Genomic DNA, 17,294 nt, shown 5'->3' with positions numbered 1-17,294 from the left:
TTGGTATAACACTGAATCCTTGCATTTCATTACTAGCATTGGTATAACACTGAATCCTTGCCTTACATTGCTAGCATTGGTATAAAACTGAATCCTCACTTTACATTGCTAGCATTGGTATAACTCTGAATCTTCACTTTACATTGCTAGCATTGGTATAACACTGAATCCTTGTTTTACATTACTAGCATTGGTATAACATGGAATCCTTGCCTTACATTACTAGCATTGGTATAACATGGAATTCTTGCCTTACATTACTAGCATTGGTATAACACTGAATCCTCGCTTTAAATTGCTAGCATTGGTATAACACTGAATCCTTGCTTTACATTACTAGCATTGGTATAACATGGAATCCTTGCCTTACATTGCTAGCATTGGTATAACACTGAATCCTCACTTTACATTGCTAGCATTGGTATAACAGTGAGTCCTTGCTTTACATTACTAGCATTGGTATAACATGGAATCCTTGCCTTACATTACTAGCATTGGTATAACATGGAATCCTTGCCTTACATTACTAGCATTGGTTTAACATGGAATCCTTGCCTTACATTACTAGCACTGGTATAACACTGAATCCTCACTTAACATTGCTAGCATTGGTATAACACTGAATCCTTGCATTACATCACTAGCATTGGTATAAAACTGAATCCTTGCCTTACATTACTAGCATTGGTATAAAACTGAATCCTTGCCTTACATTACTAGCATTGGTATAACTCTGAATCCTTGCCTTACATTACTAGCATTGGTATAACGCTGAATCCTTGCTTTACATCGCTAGCATTGGTATAATATGGAGTCTTTGCCTTACATTACTAGCATTGGTATAACACTTAATCCTTGCTTTACATTGCTAGCATAGTTATAACACTGAATCCTTGCCTTACATTGCTAGCATTGGTATAACACTGAATTCTTGCCTTACATTGCTAGCATTGGTATAACACTGAATCCTTGCCTTACATTGCTAGCATTGGTATAACTCTGAATCTTCACTTTACATTGCTAGCATTGGTATAACACTGAATCTTCACTTTACATTGCTAGCATTGGTATAACAGTGAATCCCTGCTTTACATTACTAGCATTGGTATAACACTGAATCCTTGCCTTACATTGCTAGCATTGGTATAACACTGAATCATCACTTTACATTGCTAGCATTGGTATGACACTGAATCCTTGCATTTCATTACTAGCATTGGTATAACACTGAATCCTTGCCTTACATTGCTAGCATTGGTATAACACTGAATCCTCACTTTACATTGCTAGCATTGGTATAACTCTGAATCTTCACTTTACATTGCTAGCATTGGTATAACACTGAATCCTTGTTTTACATTACTAGCATTGGTATAACATGGAATCCTTGCCTTACATTACTAGCATTGGTATAACATGGAATCCTTGCCTTACATTACTAGCATTGGTATAACACTGAATCCTCGCTTTAAATTGCTAGCATTGGTATAACACTGAATCCTTGCTTTACATTACTAGCATTGGTATAACATGGAATCCTTGCCTTACATTGCTAGCATTGGTATAACACTGAATCCTCGCTTTACATTGCTAGCATTGGTATAACAGTGAGTCCTTGCTTTACATTACTAGCATTGGTATAACATGGAATCCTTGCCTTACATTACTAGCATTGGTATAACATGGAATCCTTGCGTTACATTACTAGCATTGGTTTAACATGGAATCCTTGCCTTACATTACTAGCATTGGTATAACACTGAATCCTCACTTAACATTGCTAGCATTGGTATAACACTGAATCCTTGCTTTACATCACTAGCATTGGTATAAAACTGAATCCTTGCCTTATATTACTAGCATTGGTATAACTCTGAATCCTTGCCTTACTAGCATTGGTATAACGCTGAATCCTTGCTTTACATCGCTAGCATTGGTATAATATGGAGTCTTTGCCTTACATTACTAGCATTGGTATAACACTGAATCCTTGCCTTACATTACTAGCATTGGTATAACACTTAATCCTTGCTTTACATTGCTAGCATAGTTATAACACTGAATCCTTGCCTTACATTGCTAGCACTGGTATAACAGTGAATCCTTGCCTTACATTGCTAGCATTGGTATAACACTGAATTCTTGCCTTACATTGCTAGCATTGGTATAACACTGAATCCTTGCCTTACATTGCTAGCATTGGTATAACTCTGAATCTTCACTTTACATTGCTAGCATTGGTATAACACTGAATCTTCACTTTACATTGCTAGCATTGGTATAACAGTGAATCCCTGCTTTACATTACTAGCATTGGTATAACACTGAATCCTTGCCTTACATTGCTAGCATTGGTATAACACTGAATCATCACTTTACATTGCTAGCATTGGTATGACACTGAATCCTTGCATTTCATTACTAGCATTGGTATAACACTGAATCCTTGCCTTACATTGCTAGCATTGGTATAACACTGAATCCTCACTTTACATTGCTAGCATTGGTATAACTCTGAATCTTCACTTTACATTGCTAGCATTGGTATAACACTGAATCCTTGTTTTACATTACTAGCATTGGTATAACATGGAATCCTTGCCTTACATTACTAGCATTGGTATAACATGGAATCCTTGCCTTACATTACTAGCATTGGTATAACACTGAATCCTCGCTTTAAATTGCTAGCATTGGTATAACACTGAATCCTTGCTTTACATTACTAGCATTGGTATAACATGGAATCCTTGCCTTACATTGCTAGCATTGGTATAACACTGAATCCTCGCTTTACATTGCTAGCATTGGTATAACAGTGAGTCCTTGCTTTACATTACTAGCATTGGTATAACATGGAATCCTTGCCTTACATTACTAGCATTGGTATAACATGGAATCCTTGCGTTACATTACTAGCATTGGTTTAACATGGAATCCTTGCCTTACATTACTAGCATTGGTATAACACTGAATCCTCACTTAACATTGCTAGCATTGGTATAACACTGAATCCTTGCTTTACATCACTAGCATTGGTATAAAACTGAATCCTTGCCTTATATTACTAGCATTGGTATAACTCTGAATCCTTGCCTTACTAGCATTGGTATAACGCTGAATCCTTGCTTTACATCGCTAGCATTGGTATAATATGGAGTCTTTGCCTTACATTACTAGCATTGGTATAACACTGAATCCTTGCCTTACATTACTAGCATTGGTATAACACTTAATCCTCGCTTTACATTGCTAGCATAGTTATAACACTGAATCCTTGCCTTACATTGCTAGCATTGGTATAACACTGAATCCTTGCCTTACATTGCTGGCATTGGTATAACACTGAATTCTTGCCTTACATTGCTAGCATTGGTATAATACTGAATCCTTGCCTTACATTGCTAGCATTGGTATAACTCTGAATCTTCACTTTACATTGCTAGCATTGGTATAACACTGAATCTTCACTTTACATTGCTAGCATTGGTATAACAGTGAATCCTTGCCTTACATTGCTAGCATTGGTATAACTCTGAATCTTCACTTTACATTGCTAGCATTGGTATAACACTGAATCTTCACTTTACGTTGCTAGCATTGGTATAACTCTGAATCTTCACTTTACATTGCTAGCATTGGTATAACAGTGAATCCTTGCCTTACATTACTAGCATTGGTATAACAGTGAATCTTTGCTTTACATTGCTAGCATTGGTATAACAGTGAATCCTCGCTTTTCATTGCTAACATTGGTATAACAGTGAATCCTTGCATTACATCGCTAGCATTGGTATAACAGTGAAACCTTGTTTTACATTGCTAGCATTGGTATAACAGTGAGTACCATTGTGGTTGTATTTCAGATAAAAGTAATGATATAGGTTTTACTAAATCATTGTTGATAGTAACAACTGCCAGTCAGGTAAATTGTTTAGTATCCAATGATCATGAACTTAATAACCAATGAGACCATATAAACTGACTAGTGCTATCATTTTCCACCAAGTTATCATCGATATGAAACAAAAATGACAGGCATTAACAATCACGAATAAGAGAAAGAGAGACAGACTGAATAAAAATTTTTTACTCAAATAAGGCAAGAAGTTTTAATTGCAAATAGTTGGATCAGTTCTTTTGGCTGAGGAACAGCAAAATCTTGAATGCAGTATTTGCAAATTGTGTCCAAGCAGAACATTTAATTTTTTAAAGCTAGATGTTTAAAAAGTTAATAGTTCTTCGAAAGCTGAAAATGTGCCAGAAAGCAAATATTTTGTTACAAAGTTTACCAGATTGTCAGACTTAACAAATAGCTATGACAATGTTGGCTTGTTTTTCTGAACCAGTATCAGTCCTCAAATGACTTAAGTCAGCATCATGAATTTTAAATTTATATATGGGAAATGATTTGACCTGATTTGAGATAAGATATAAAGTCTTTTATGGGTCTTGTTTGTGGATTCTGTCACCAATTGATTAGACCCAGTGGGGGTCAGAATGGTTTTTGTTATTTAGTAAAGTACAAACTTCAGTAGGAAACATCTTCCAAACTTACAAAATCAAATTTTGAGCATCATGTTTTTATCCTTACAATGTATCAATTCATGTACCTTTAATGCATCAATTGCACTACTTCGAAACCACTTAATATTGTTTGCCTGAAGTTGGACATTCTAAACAGCAGAGTTTCACACTGCTACAGTGATTCAGACTTCCAGCTGTTTGAGTCAAATTACTGGAGATAGCACAATTACATAGTTATTTATGAATTTAATTCTGTAATTTTTTTAGTTTTATTAAGAACTGAAATGATTGTAGGCATATACGATTGATCAGTTGATGGAAGCTTTAATATGCTAATGATAGTGATAGTGCACCCCACCTAAGACCTGCCAGTGCTGAAAATCAAATGTCTATCAACATATCAAAAATGTTCTGAGCCTTTGTTCAGTATATATATATATATATATATATATATATATATATATATATATATATATATATATATATATATATATATATAAATTTAAATGAAAACATCCTTGTTTTATATGTTGTTCTTTCTCATGTTTTTTAGATGCAGTTGAAGAGAATGAACTAGAGGTCATTACTAGTGGTAAGATTTCAGGTGAATTTTATGAACATATAATATTCCTAAACATCTCTTCATCCTTGAGGTGTGGTCTTTTGCAATTCAATTGTCAGTTTCTTATTCATGCAAAGTTCTGTAGCTAGTTGACCGTTTATATTGCCCTATTTGTATGTAATGTATATCACAAGTGTACCTTGCAATAATTTCAAAATCTGCACTTTGTCAGGGCTAGTAGACCTTTGTAAAGACAAATGTATGTTATTGGTGTATCTCTCACAAGATCAGTTCCGTCATGTCTTTGATCAGTTTGAGAATCATAATGTACCTCATTCTTTTCTGGTTAATCTTCTGTGTCTCTCTAGATGCTAATCCAAATGGTTCTGCTCAAGGGGATACATGCCAAAAGGAGATGACAGATAAAGGTAACTATGTACTTGTTAATTGAATATATGATTATGTTTATCTTTCTTCTGTCAGTTAGCACACATTTGTTATCATTTCTACTCCTAGACTACTTTTAGAACTGCCATGCAACTCTGTACACACATTTGTTATCATTTCTACTCCTTGACTACTTGTAGGATTGCCATGCAACTCTGTACACACATTTGTTATCATTTCTACTCCTCGACTACTTGTAGGATTGCCATGCAACTCTGTACACACATTTGTTATCATTTCTACTCCTCGACTACTTGTAGGATTGCCATGCAACTCTGTACACACATTTGTTATCATTTCTACTCCTCGACTACTTGTAGGATTGCCATGCAACTCTGTACACACATTTGTTATCATTTCTACTCCTCGACTACTTGTAGGATTGCCATGCAACTCTGTACACACATTTGTTATCATTTCTACTCCTCGACTACTTGTAGGATTGCCATGCAACTCTGTACACACATTTGTTATCATTTCTACTCCTCGACTACTTGTAGGATTGCCATGCAACTCTATACACACATTTGTTATCATTTCTACTCCTCGACTACTTGTAGGATTGCCATGCAACTCTGTACACATGCATTCATCTCAAGGTCTAGTTGGTACTGTATGAACATAATGCCATTCAGAATCCAAGATGGGTACCACAGCTACTGGATGGAAGGTCATATTGATATGGGGTTTTCACCCAAGAACTTCTTGTGATGTCTAGTTGGTCACAAATGAAAATGATACTGATCTTACAACCAATATGGCCATTATGGCAGTCCTTTTGAAAATTTTATCATCACCTCTTTAAACTGGAATGTCATATTAACATGGGATTTCTCCAGAAGACTTCTTATCATGTCTAGTTGGTCATAAATGAAATTGGTGCCCATGTTATGTCCAATATGGCCACAACCATGACAGTCTTTAAAATCTTGTTTGATAGGATGGTTACATTACCATGGGAATTGATTGGATGGTCACATTAACATGGGCTTTGATAGGATGGTCACATTAACATGGGCTTCTCATAAAATGATTTGTCATCATTCCATGTTGGTTCTAAATGAAAATGGTGCTGATATTACAGCCAAAATCATGTTATTGCTACATATCCTGAATAGATGGTCATATCAACATGGTGCTTTCACCAAGAGCTTGGAAGTAGTTGGTCCTAAATGAAAATGGTCTGATCTTGCATCCAATTTGGCCACCATGGTGACTGTCTGGAAAATGTTGTTATTACACAAGAATGCCAGAGATGATTTCAAATGTATGTAATCTTGGAATTTTGGAAATTCTTTTCAGCCAATAGAGTATTAGTATCTTAAAGGATAATTAATACCTTCCTCATTTTCCTTGGACTTAATTAATACCTTCCTCATTTTACTTGGACTTAAGTATACCTTTCTCATTTTACTTGGACTTAATTAATACCTTCCTCATTTTCCTATACCTTCCTCATTTTCCTTGGACTTAATTAATACCTTTCTCATTTTACTTGGACTTAATTTTAGTTAAATACTTCCGTCAATATTGCCTTCATTGTTATTTTTAACAGCTTTTGCTGTCAATCTTACACCATTTTGTGTTGTTTAAGTAGTATCTTGCCAGTTCTTGAATCATTTGAGCATATTCTGCAATTCAGTTGCTTCTTTTGAAGGGTTTCTCCTTTGAATACTTTCCCTAATCACATTACATTAAGAATATTAGCCTGTTACCATGCAAATCTAGCCCTAATAAAAGATGAAAACGTCTTTTTATCCTGTCTGTTTTTAGATAAAGGGCAGCTACTCTTGCCTATTACCTCCCCTTGATACCACCAGGTGTCACAAGTTTTTAACTTCACTGCTATACAAACTACACGTTGTACAATTTATCCTCCAACATTCCAGCCATTTTTCTGTTCCTTTGGGCCCATCCAATGCTCATTTTGGATTTATTGCATGGAATTGTTGATTTACTGCAGGTTGTATGCATTATTTTACAATTTCTACCAATGTTTTAGTGATTTGTCACTTATTGAAACTTCATCTTGTAAGACCTCTGTCCCACCACACTAGTGTTGATCTTATACAAGATCATTATGAGTTAGCTTACCTTTGACTTTATACACTTACTCCAGTTACAGAGCTCTTATTAGCTAAATTCTGAAATGTTGCTTGATGATTATGCTTAGTTTACTCATATTTCATGTTGTTTTGATAGTATTATGGTTTAATTATTAACTAAGCATTGTGCATAAGTTTATAAAAAGATCATATGTTTCTGATACAACACTTTCATTGATCTCTTAGTAACTTCAGCACATCACTAGTTTCTGCTTTAGTTTGTGTTTTTTTGTCATTTCAGCAGAATGTAAATTTAAATGATTTATTTGCAAAAATGGAAGTCTGCCATGCCTCTTGTTTTGTTTATACTATGTATACACTGTTTCTGATATGTAGCATTTATACTATGTATACACTGTTTCTGATATGTAGCATTTATACTATGTATACACTGTTTCTGATATGTAGCATTTATACTATGTATACACTGTTTCTGATATGTAGCATTTATACTATGTATACACTGTTTCTGATATGTAGCATTTATACTATGTATACACTGTTTCTGATATGTAGCATTTATAATATGTATACACTGTTTCTGATATGTAGCATTTATAATATGTAGACAGTGGAAGTCTGGGCTTCCATTTTAGGTAATTAGTCACATACTAATTTGCTAATCTATTCTTTGTTTTCTCTTCTTGTCTTATTTCAGGAAGAATGTTTACTATACACATACAGTGCACATTTACAGCAATTGTCCTTTTGGTATTGAAGTGGGGGGAAAAGACAGAATAAATTAAGGATGACAACCTACTGTTCGTTGTTGGTGATACCGACTCACTTTGGAGTATTCCCAAATTTTAGGCAGCCCACAAGGCGCAAGTACCCCTGCATGTCAGAGCATGACCTTCGGGCATGTAAGTCTGAGCACATGGAGTTCATGCTGGATTCATTGGATCCAACTCTTAATACTGTTGTACCGTTACCTGCCATCCAGCAATCACCATCCTGACATCGCCAACCACCCAGCCAACACTGGCAGTCCAGCAGCCCAGCATGTTTTTTGTGTTGTTGAAATGGGCTAGCCAAATAGTTTATACAGGGATCATAGTGATAGATCCATCTAGCCATGCCATTGGCATCTTATTATTACTATACTGGAGATCTCAGTGAGAAATTGTCCGTTCAGCCAGTCCTTTGGTGCAACCAATACTGATGATTGCAAGGCCATCTTATATACTGCCAGCATCCGGGCCAACCACACATCATTCATACCTGACCCATTGGATCTAATGCATTTTACAACCGCACCATCACCAGCTGTCCAACCATTCCAACTTGAGGACCTTTTCATCAAAATGGTCCAGACAACTTTGATTTACGAGGATCTTAGTGACAGATCCATCAGTCCACCGTACTGTCAGTGACATGCCCTTTCAGTGACTGAGATTTCAGACTGTCCAGCCATGCGTTTGGAGTGGTCAGTACCAGTGATAGTTGGACTGTCTTCTCTACAGCCACCTCACTGGCTGACCATATGCCAGGGAAAACCAGCCATCATTGCCAGTAGTGCTGGACTTACTTATGTTCACTGCTTGTCCACAAAGAAGAGCAAGTGATATTTTACTGGGGATGGAATTGAGTCTTTGTACCATCTGGTATATCTTCTCTAGCACTGCAAGTAGACCCAATTAGGCCTCAATGCACAGTGTGTGTGACAGAATTCCTTCAAATCCACCATCCTTCACATCTTACTCAGATCAACCATGAAACAAAATTTAGATTTCAAGTTAGATTTCAAACACCTGTTGAGATCAAGTTCTTTATTTTTGGGTATTGGTTGCTTCAGAATGCCCCTACTCCCATGCCTTCAGAACCGAGCTCCTGGCACTTGACAAGAATGTAGTAGCTGTTCGTAAGTACGCTCATCTGTGTTTTAGGGTGATCAAATCTGTTCTGTGCCCATCAGACCTGGTTTGGGATGTTGTTGCAGACACCCACCAATAGCCAGGATTGTTAGGGTCAGTGACCAGGGCTACTATGGCCACTTCTTTGACATGTTCAGCCAATCTACTCTTGATATGTGTCGCATAAGTGTCCCAAGCTGAAATAATGGTATGCACCAATGCCAGTGCGTACAGTTTGGGTGTCCACCTGTTGCCAGACTTAACTATCATCAGCATTATGTGGGAGCTAGGGGAGTGGCCTCTGCACATCATCATCCTCAAAATGAAGGCTGTCATCAAGGTCTTTCACTTCTGGAAAGATTGACTCTCAGGCAAAATGGTCCTCATCATGTCTGACAACTCAGTAGTGGTGACCTATCTCCTAAAACAGGGGGACACCAGATCACCCAAACTGAGAGTCCTGATTTGACAGTTTATATGTTAATGCAACAATCTCCATATCAGTGTACAAGTCAGACAGATTTCTGGCAGACTCAATGTCTTGGCTGACGCTCTGTGCAGGAGAGGTCAAGTCCTTCACATGGAATGTTCTCTCCACCCTTGGTCTTCACCTGGATCTGTACCCCTCTTGGGACGCACAATAATCGATCTTTTTGCAACAAGGTGCAATTACAAGTTGCCCACCTTCATTTCTCGATTTCCAGACCCAGAAGCTTGGGCTGTGGATGCATTGTCTGTTAGTTGTGAGGGCTTGTGGCTATTTGCCTACCCCCTTCCCACCATCCTGATACCAAAAATAATCTAGAATTAATGGGGTCAGAATTGCAAGATGGTTCTGATCACCCTCTCAGGTGGAACAAGTCCTGGGTCACCAATCTACTCAATCTAGTGATCTACCCAGGGAAAATCCCAGCCAACCCAAATCTCCTTATGCAACCATGGTCAAAGGTGTTCCATCCCTGCCTGGACCATTTTCTTCAGCACACTTGGCTCTTATCAGGACAGCTGTGGCTACTACCTCTGATTGGATTGTCAAATTGACATGGAATTTTCACCAAAAGCCTTCTAATGATATTGGTCCTAAATGAAAATGGTATCAATCTGACATCCAGTATATCCTCCACAAATTTTGAACATCTTGTTATCACAGAATAATATCAGAAATCAGTTAAAGAGTGATCTTATCTTGAAATTTCCTGGAAGTTTGTTTTGCTTAGTATGACCTCAAGGCACTCTTGTAATGCCTTACTCTGCAGGTAATGCTTCTGTTTGTTGTTAACCCTTCTTAATAACCAGTGTTCTGTATGTTATCTATGGACAGATCAAGTGTGGAACTTGGAAAGAAGTTACAGCACCTATAAAGGGAGGAGGAAAGGCCCCTTATTATTGCAAGACAGCCCTCCCCATTCCTAGGAGGGGTCTGGATCCTTTTCTAGTTTAGGGAAGTCATCTCCCCTATGGGGCAGAAAAAAGGAGCAATTCCCATAGTTCACAGATAACCAAATGGCCAAAGATCCCTGATGCTTGGTCCAGTAACATCAGTGCCAAGGGAGGAAATATGCCAGATAGTGAGTCATGCCTTTCTGGAAGGGATGATCAGCATTCTCTCAAGTATAGTCCAGTGACTGATAATAAGTGAGTCTGACCTTACTGGTCTTATTGAGGAGCAGCAATCTCACTCTGTCAGATCTTCATCACCAGACAGTCACTAGTTACAAGACACCAGGCTCTGGTCACTGGGCAATGCCCTTCCAGCAGTCTGACACCAGTCTTTGATCTTAAGTCTGGGGACAGGATCAGATTGATACACCCAGCCCCCATCTCTATTTTGCCATCTATCCCTCTGGAGATAGAAAGTCAAATTTTAGCTTGCCAGCCTCAAGAAGGGGATCAGATCAGTATTCTCACCATTCCTGTGTTCCTGTGTAATTCCCTTTACCGAGTATTGATCCCTCTTTCCTCCCAGGGGTATGGCAGATATGATACACCAGAGTCTTGCCCAGCCCGGTCACCTTAGCCTCATTTAGCAAAATGGAGGCAGGCCACTACTCCCAGTCAAGGCTGTCAAGAAGAGATCAGCAATCCTATTTGCCTACAAGGACAGCTAGTAGGGTTAGTCCCATTAACCCCTGTGACACAAATCCTGATTCAGCATCTCCCTGGATGGAGATGGATATCGGGGAGGATCATCAAGAGCAGGTTTAGGATAATAATGCCTCTTCTATTCTTGTGGACTAGAATTAGTTCCTAGAAAAGGTCCCCCAAGAGCTGGTTGTGGCAGGTCCTTCCCTTCCATTTGTATCCCCAGCTCATTCCTACCTATTGGGTCATGTGTTGGCTCACTTGTCTTCTGGAACTGAGTTCACTTAGATTATCCCCTATCTGGGGAGGCTTTTGGGTCATACTCTCATTCACATCTTCCCCTTCCTCACTCTGGTATGGTTTTGGAGCTTACACAGAAGTTTTCATTTGGCCAAGAGTCCACCATGCAGCATAAAGGGTTACCTGTAACCCGTTTCTGCACCCAGGATGCTGGTCTCTGCCTCCAGCTATTGGGTTCATTCCCCTGCTTGACCTGTTATACATAACCCCTTGGACTGCAGTGCTTTCCAGGTGGTGATTTTGGATGTGACCTGGGCTCATCTGTAAATAAAGGCCGTGGAGCCTGAAGCTTCAATCCTAGTGACAATCACTTCCCATCTCTTTTTGGCTGCCTCTTTCAGACTCTTGAAAAAGGAATCATTTCCATTGATACTTCATGTTTTGCTGGAGGTTATGGCAAAAATGTCTAGGCATATACTCTCTATGTCAGTTTTGCTGTCTGCAGAGCTACTTCACCTTGGAGACATGTACGGTTTTGCTGGATGATGGAAAAACCTTTTGATGGCTGCACCACTTGAGGTAGCAATGCTTTTTTGAGGTTTCATCCCCTCTATAGCATCAGAGACTTTGAGAATCCAGCAGTGCCAATCACAGACCACAACTCCAGGCCTGTTATAACCAGTCAGGAAATATGCACATCCTGACTGACATTCTCACCCATTCTCACAGACAATGAGGGAATTCATTTCACTTTAAAGGAGGGACACTGTCTTCACTTCCAGGAACATCCTTCTCTATCATGAAACCTGTTTTCTATCACCAGTATAAACTTGTTTATATAAGGGAAGAGGTACATGTCCTTCTGAATAGAGGAGCAGTCAAGAGGGTGGAAAATGACCAATCTCCTAACCCTAACCCTAATGGGATTCTATTCCCTTATCTTTTTAGTGCTGAAGAAATGTGGAAAGTTTCAGCTCATCATCAGTCTTTCCACCTCTAACAAATTTCTTCATGACAAATGCTTCAAGATAGATATTGCCACCTCAGTCAAGAATGTTACACAAATTATTACTACTGGATATCCTGAAAACATCACCAGAGGTAAAATCACTTTCATTCAGTGATAATTTAAAATTCATTCCGGTGACTCCAGTGGGGTTGAGTTCAGGCATGTGATTCTGTGGAAGTTTGAATTATTTTGGGAATTTCTTGGTTTAGTTTGCTCTAGGAACTCAAATCAGTTGAATTCAGACATGTACTAAATCAGTGGAGGCAACATTCACCACAGCTGACCATTAGAAACTGAATTAATTAAATACAGGTCAAAGTGCATGAACTAGAGGAAAAGCACCCTAGGATTGACAGATATGAGCTTTCAGATGATCTTTTGCATCCCCTAAATTCAACATTTTTGCCATATTCTCTGGTGACAAACGAAAACCCAACTTCATCATTAAGGGATTTTTTGGTGGTCTTTTTGTGACATAAACATCAAGATGTATTATTTGTTTTGTTGTTACCCATTTAATGCCATTTGTTTCCTTTGTTGTTTAGCTGCTGATGTGGGGGTATTTTTTTATACACATAAGTCAGTAAGCGACTGCTACTTCCTCACATCTGAGACACATATACATTCTCCTCACTGTGATGTATGCCCTCCATACATTCTTCTCACATCCAGGACACACATTCTCCTCACTGTGATGTATGCCCTCCATACATTCTCCTCACTGTGATGTATGCCCTTCATACATTCTCCTCACTGTGATGTATGCCCTCCATACATTCTCCTCACTGTGATGTATGCCGTCCATACATTCTCCTCACATCCAGGACACACATTCTCCTCACTGTGATGTATGCCCTCCATACATTCTCCTCACTGTGATGTATGCCCTCCATACATTCTCCTCACTGTGATGTATGCCCTCCATACATTCTCCTCACTGTGATGTATGCCATCCATACATTCTCCTCACATCCAGGACACACATTCTCCTCACTGTGATGTATGCCCTCCATACCCTCCATACATTCTCCTCACTGTGATGTATGCCATCCATACATTCTCCTCACATCCAGGACACACATTCTCCTCACTGTGATGTATGCCCTCCATACATTCTCCTCACTGTGATGTATGCCCTCCATACATTCTCCTCACTGTGATGTGTACTTCTCGCATCCATGACACACATGCATTCTCCTCACAGTGATATGTACCCTCCATACATTGTCCTCACATCCAAGATACAGTTTATATTAAAGTGTGTACAGTGGTGTATGTAAATAAACAAGAAATTTAGTAAAGTCTAAATCTTATAAAATATATGAAAACACGAGAGATGTGTCTTATTATACAAGGATTCAAGATTTCAATTTCACTAAATGTGTGTCTTAAGATAAATCTGTCTAAAAAAAGTTTTGCATGGTCAAATTTAAACCAGACATAATTTCAGCCAATCAGATTGTTTTACTTGGGGATCAAAGTTTTTCTGATGAAATCCAAACCAGGCCCCAATTTCACCATTAAAGGTCTTAAATTCAAGTCCAGACTTTAAGACATTTGGTTTGTCAGTTTTAAATCAGAATTACAGCAAATCAGATTGCTGGATTCCATTCTTAAATTTAAGTCATTATTTAAATTTAATGTTGTTGAAATCAAGGCTCAATAAGAAAATATTGTTTAAGCTTCCTTTTGTGCCTGAAATGTAACCACTGATTTAGAAATTCCTTAAAGTAAAATCGATTTAATAAATCTTGTTATATATTTTTGCATGTTGGTCTAAGATGCAAAGTGATGTCATTGATCTGATATTGTTAGACTGTGGTGGAACAAAAACCTTGAAAGAGGTATAGATTTGGTGAAAGGAACAAAATAAAATGCACCATCCTAATGCAGGGTATGATCACAGGCACCTGTATCTATTTATATGAATAGAGATGGTCAGTATTATGACATATTTAGGATGTATATATTGAAACTTTAAACATAACCGTCAATATACCATAGAATTTTACGAATATATTAATATAGGGAGGATATCTTCATTCTTTTTAGTAGATTTAAAAGAAATACTCCACAAATGAAGTGGAACTATTGTATTGTAACATGACAATACAAAATGTTTGCACATTAAATGAAATATTTCCTTACTTATAGTAAATTAAAATAGATTTTCTTTCTCTTATATATTTTTTAAGGAAATAAACTTTCATGCTCCATAGAATTCTTGCTTCATTATCTGCTATTGTGATTAATGGCTGTATTACTGCATCAGTGAAAAGAAGTTCTGAAATTTTACAACAATTTGAGGTCAACAGCATTTAAAAATATAACTCATACATGTAATTCTTTTAAATTGTTTATTTTGTCAAATTAATAATCATTTTGATTTGGATAAACAGATTCTTATTTTCAGAAATATTTGTTTGCATGAACTGATACATTGAGCATTATTGAAGTTGGGATACTGTAGAAACATGATAGAACAGTGGAGTTGGGATACTGTAGAAACGTGATAGAACATTGAAGTAGGAATACTGTAGAAATGTGACAGAACAGTCGTATCCAACAAATTTTTAGTATATCATCTTTAAAACAATTATTGTAACTATTATGATTTTACCAAAAAGGATTTTGGCTCTTTATTTTGTTTATTTCTACATTCAGACATGAATTATTTAAATTATACTTTCAGACTCAGCACCCAAATTTGGATTGTCACTTAATTGCTCTTTTGCAATCAATACTTATCTATCCCTGATTTCCCGATCATTTTCAAATATGATGAATATGATTGTCAAGAACGTTTATTATATATATATATATATATATATATATATATATATATATATATATAAAAGCAGGAGTTGTTCATAAAAGATTTGTACCATTTTTCAGAGTGTACTGGTTATACAATACTATATTAATGGCTTTGTATATCAATCAGAAGCAAGTGGTTCAGAAGTTTAGCCACAGGCAATATGCACACTTCATATAGAAAACTATTTTTTTTTAAGTTTATGCTTGAGGCCCAACATTTTGTATGGAGTTTGTTTCAGGCCTCTCCTCACTGATTTCATAAATGTATACAAAAGTGTCTTCAGTCTTGACATTTTCAGATCTGTTCATCCTGACAGAGGGAAAGAGTGAGAAAATAGGCCTGCATATGGAAATACAAGTCTAAATAATGTACATAAGGACATACATGTATATATTTTCCTAAATGGGAAAAGAGAGTAGCTCCAAAAGTGATGTTGCCACTTTGGTATCCCCTCTGTGGCATGAGCAATTTTCTCCACTGATATATTTCAGTATCTCATTATGCAACATATAATAAAAACTCTTGCCTATGTTTGTTGGAATGATTGGTCTCCACTCAGGGTGGCCTATCTTGAGAAGAAGGAACCACCATCAGTTGCTGTCAAATTGAGCTTTATCAAAATAGAAACTGTTCCAATGAAAATATTAGCATATTCTGTAGATGTACTCTGATACAAGTCAGTATCTTCAGTTGCAACAAGAACCCAGTCTAAATGTTACAGGAAATTGATACATTATATAAACAGCATGGCTGAATTAATAAAAGATTAATATTACATATACTAACCTCTCATATTTAGTGGTACTAGCATTTAGTGGTCTGATCTACTACCAATTAGTGGTCTGAGCTACTACCTTTTAGTTGTCAGACTTACTAGCATTTAGGGGTCTGAGCTACTAGCATTTAGTAGTCTGAGCTACTAGCATTTAGTGATCTCAGTTACTAGCATTTAGGGTTCTCAGCTACTAGCATTTAGGGTTCTCAGCAACTAGTATTTAGGGGCCTGAGATAACTAGCATTTATGGGTCTGAGCTAGTAACATTTAGGGATCTCATCTACTAGCATTTAGGGATCTCAGCTACTATCATTTAGCGATCTCAGTTACTAGCATTTAGGGATCTTGGTTACTAGCATTTAGTTGTCTCAGCTACTAGCATTTAGGGACCAGAGCTACTGGCATTTAGGTACCTGAGCTACTAGCATTTAGGGGCCTGAGATACTAGCATTTACAGGTCTGAGCTACTAGCATTTACAGGTCTGAGCTACTTGCATTTAGGGATCTCAACTACTAGCATTTAATGGTCTGAGCTACTAACATTTAGGGGCCTGAAATACCAGCATTTATGGGTCTGAGTTAATAGCATTTAGGGATCTCGTCTACTAGCATTTAGAATCTCGGCTGCTAGCATTTAGAGTTCTGATCTACTGGCATTTAGAAATCTCAGCTGCTAGCATTTAGGGGTCTGAGCTACTAGTATTTCATACATAGAAGAATTACTTTTTTCAACTTTCATTATTGTAATATATTGTAATTACTTTCTGCAAACTCATTGCCCTGAAATGATCCCATTTATGAATTGTTACATATTATAAAGATTGCCTTTATGATTATGTCTTGAATGCCTTATGCATAGTACAATTTAGAATTTTC

General features: G+C 37.4%; 1 protein-coding gene across 3 annotated transcripts in view; it reads left to right on the top strand.

Annotated features, from left to right (window-relative positions):
- LOC149804540 (uncharacterized) overlaps positions 1-17,294 on the top strand; it is a 74,329-nt gene that overhangs the window by 40,460 nt on the left and 16,575 nt on the right. For 2 of the 3 annotated variants that reach the window (XM_089941327.1, XM_089941323.1), the window contains 2 exons: positions 5,081-5,131; positions 5,458-5,517. In XM_089941327.1, coding sequence (XP_089797453.1) covers positions 5,081-5,131; positions 5,458-5,517 — 111 coding nt within the window. The remainder of the gene's footprint in view (positions 1-5,080; positions 5,132-5,457; positions 5,518-17,294) is intronic. The other variant, XM_089941334.1, reaches the window with a different exon arrangement.

Source organism: Sinohyriopsis cumingii, chromosome 2, assembly GCF_028554795.1.
Source record: "Sinohyriopsis cumingii isolate HCF-2022 chromosome 2, ASM2855479v2, whole genome shotgun sequence".
Classification (NCBI taxonomy): domain Eukaryota; kingdom Metazoa; phylum Mollusca; class Bivalvia; order Unionida; family Unionidae; genus Sinohyriopsis; species Sinohyriopsis cumingii.
This window is presented reverse-complemented; position numbering and strand designations above follow the sequence as displayed.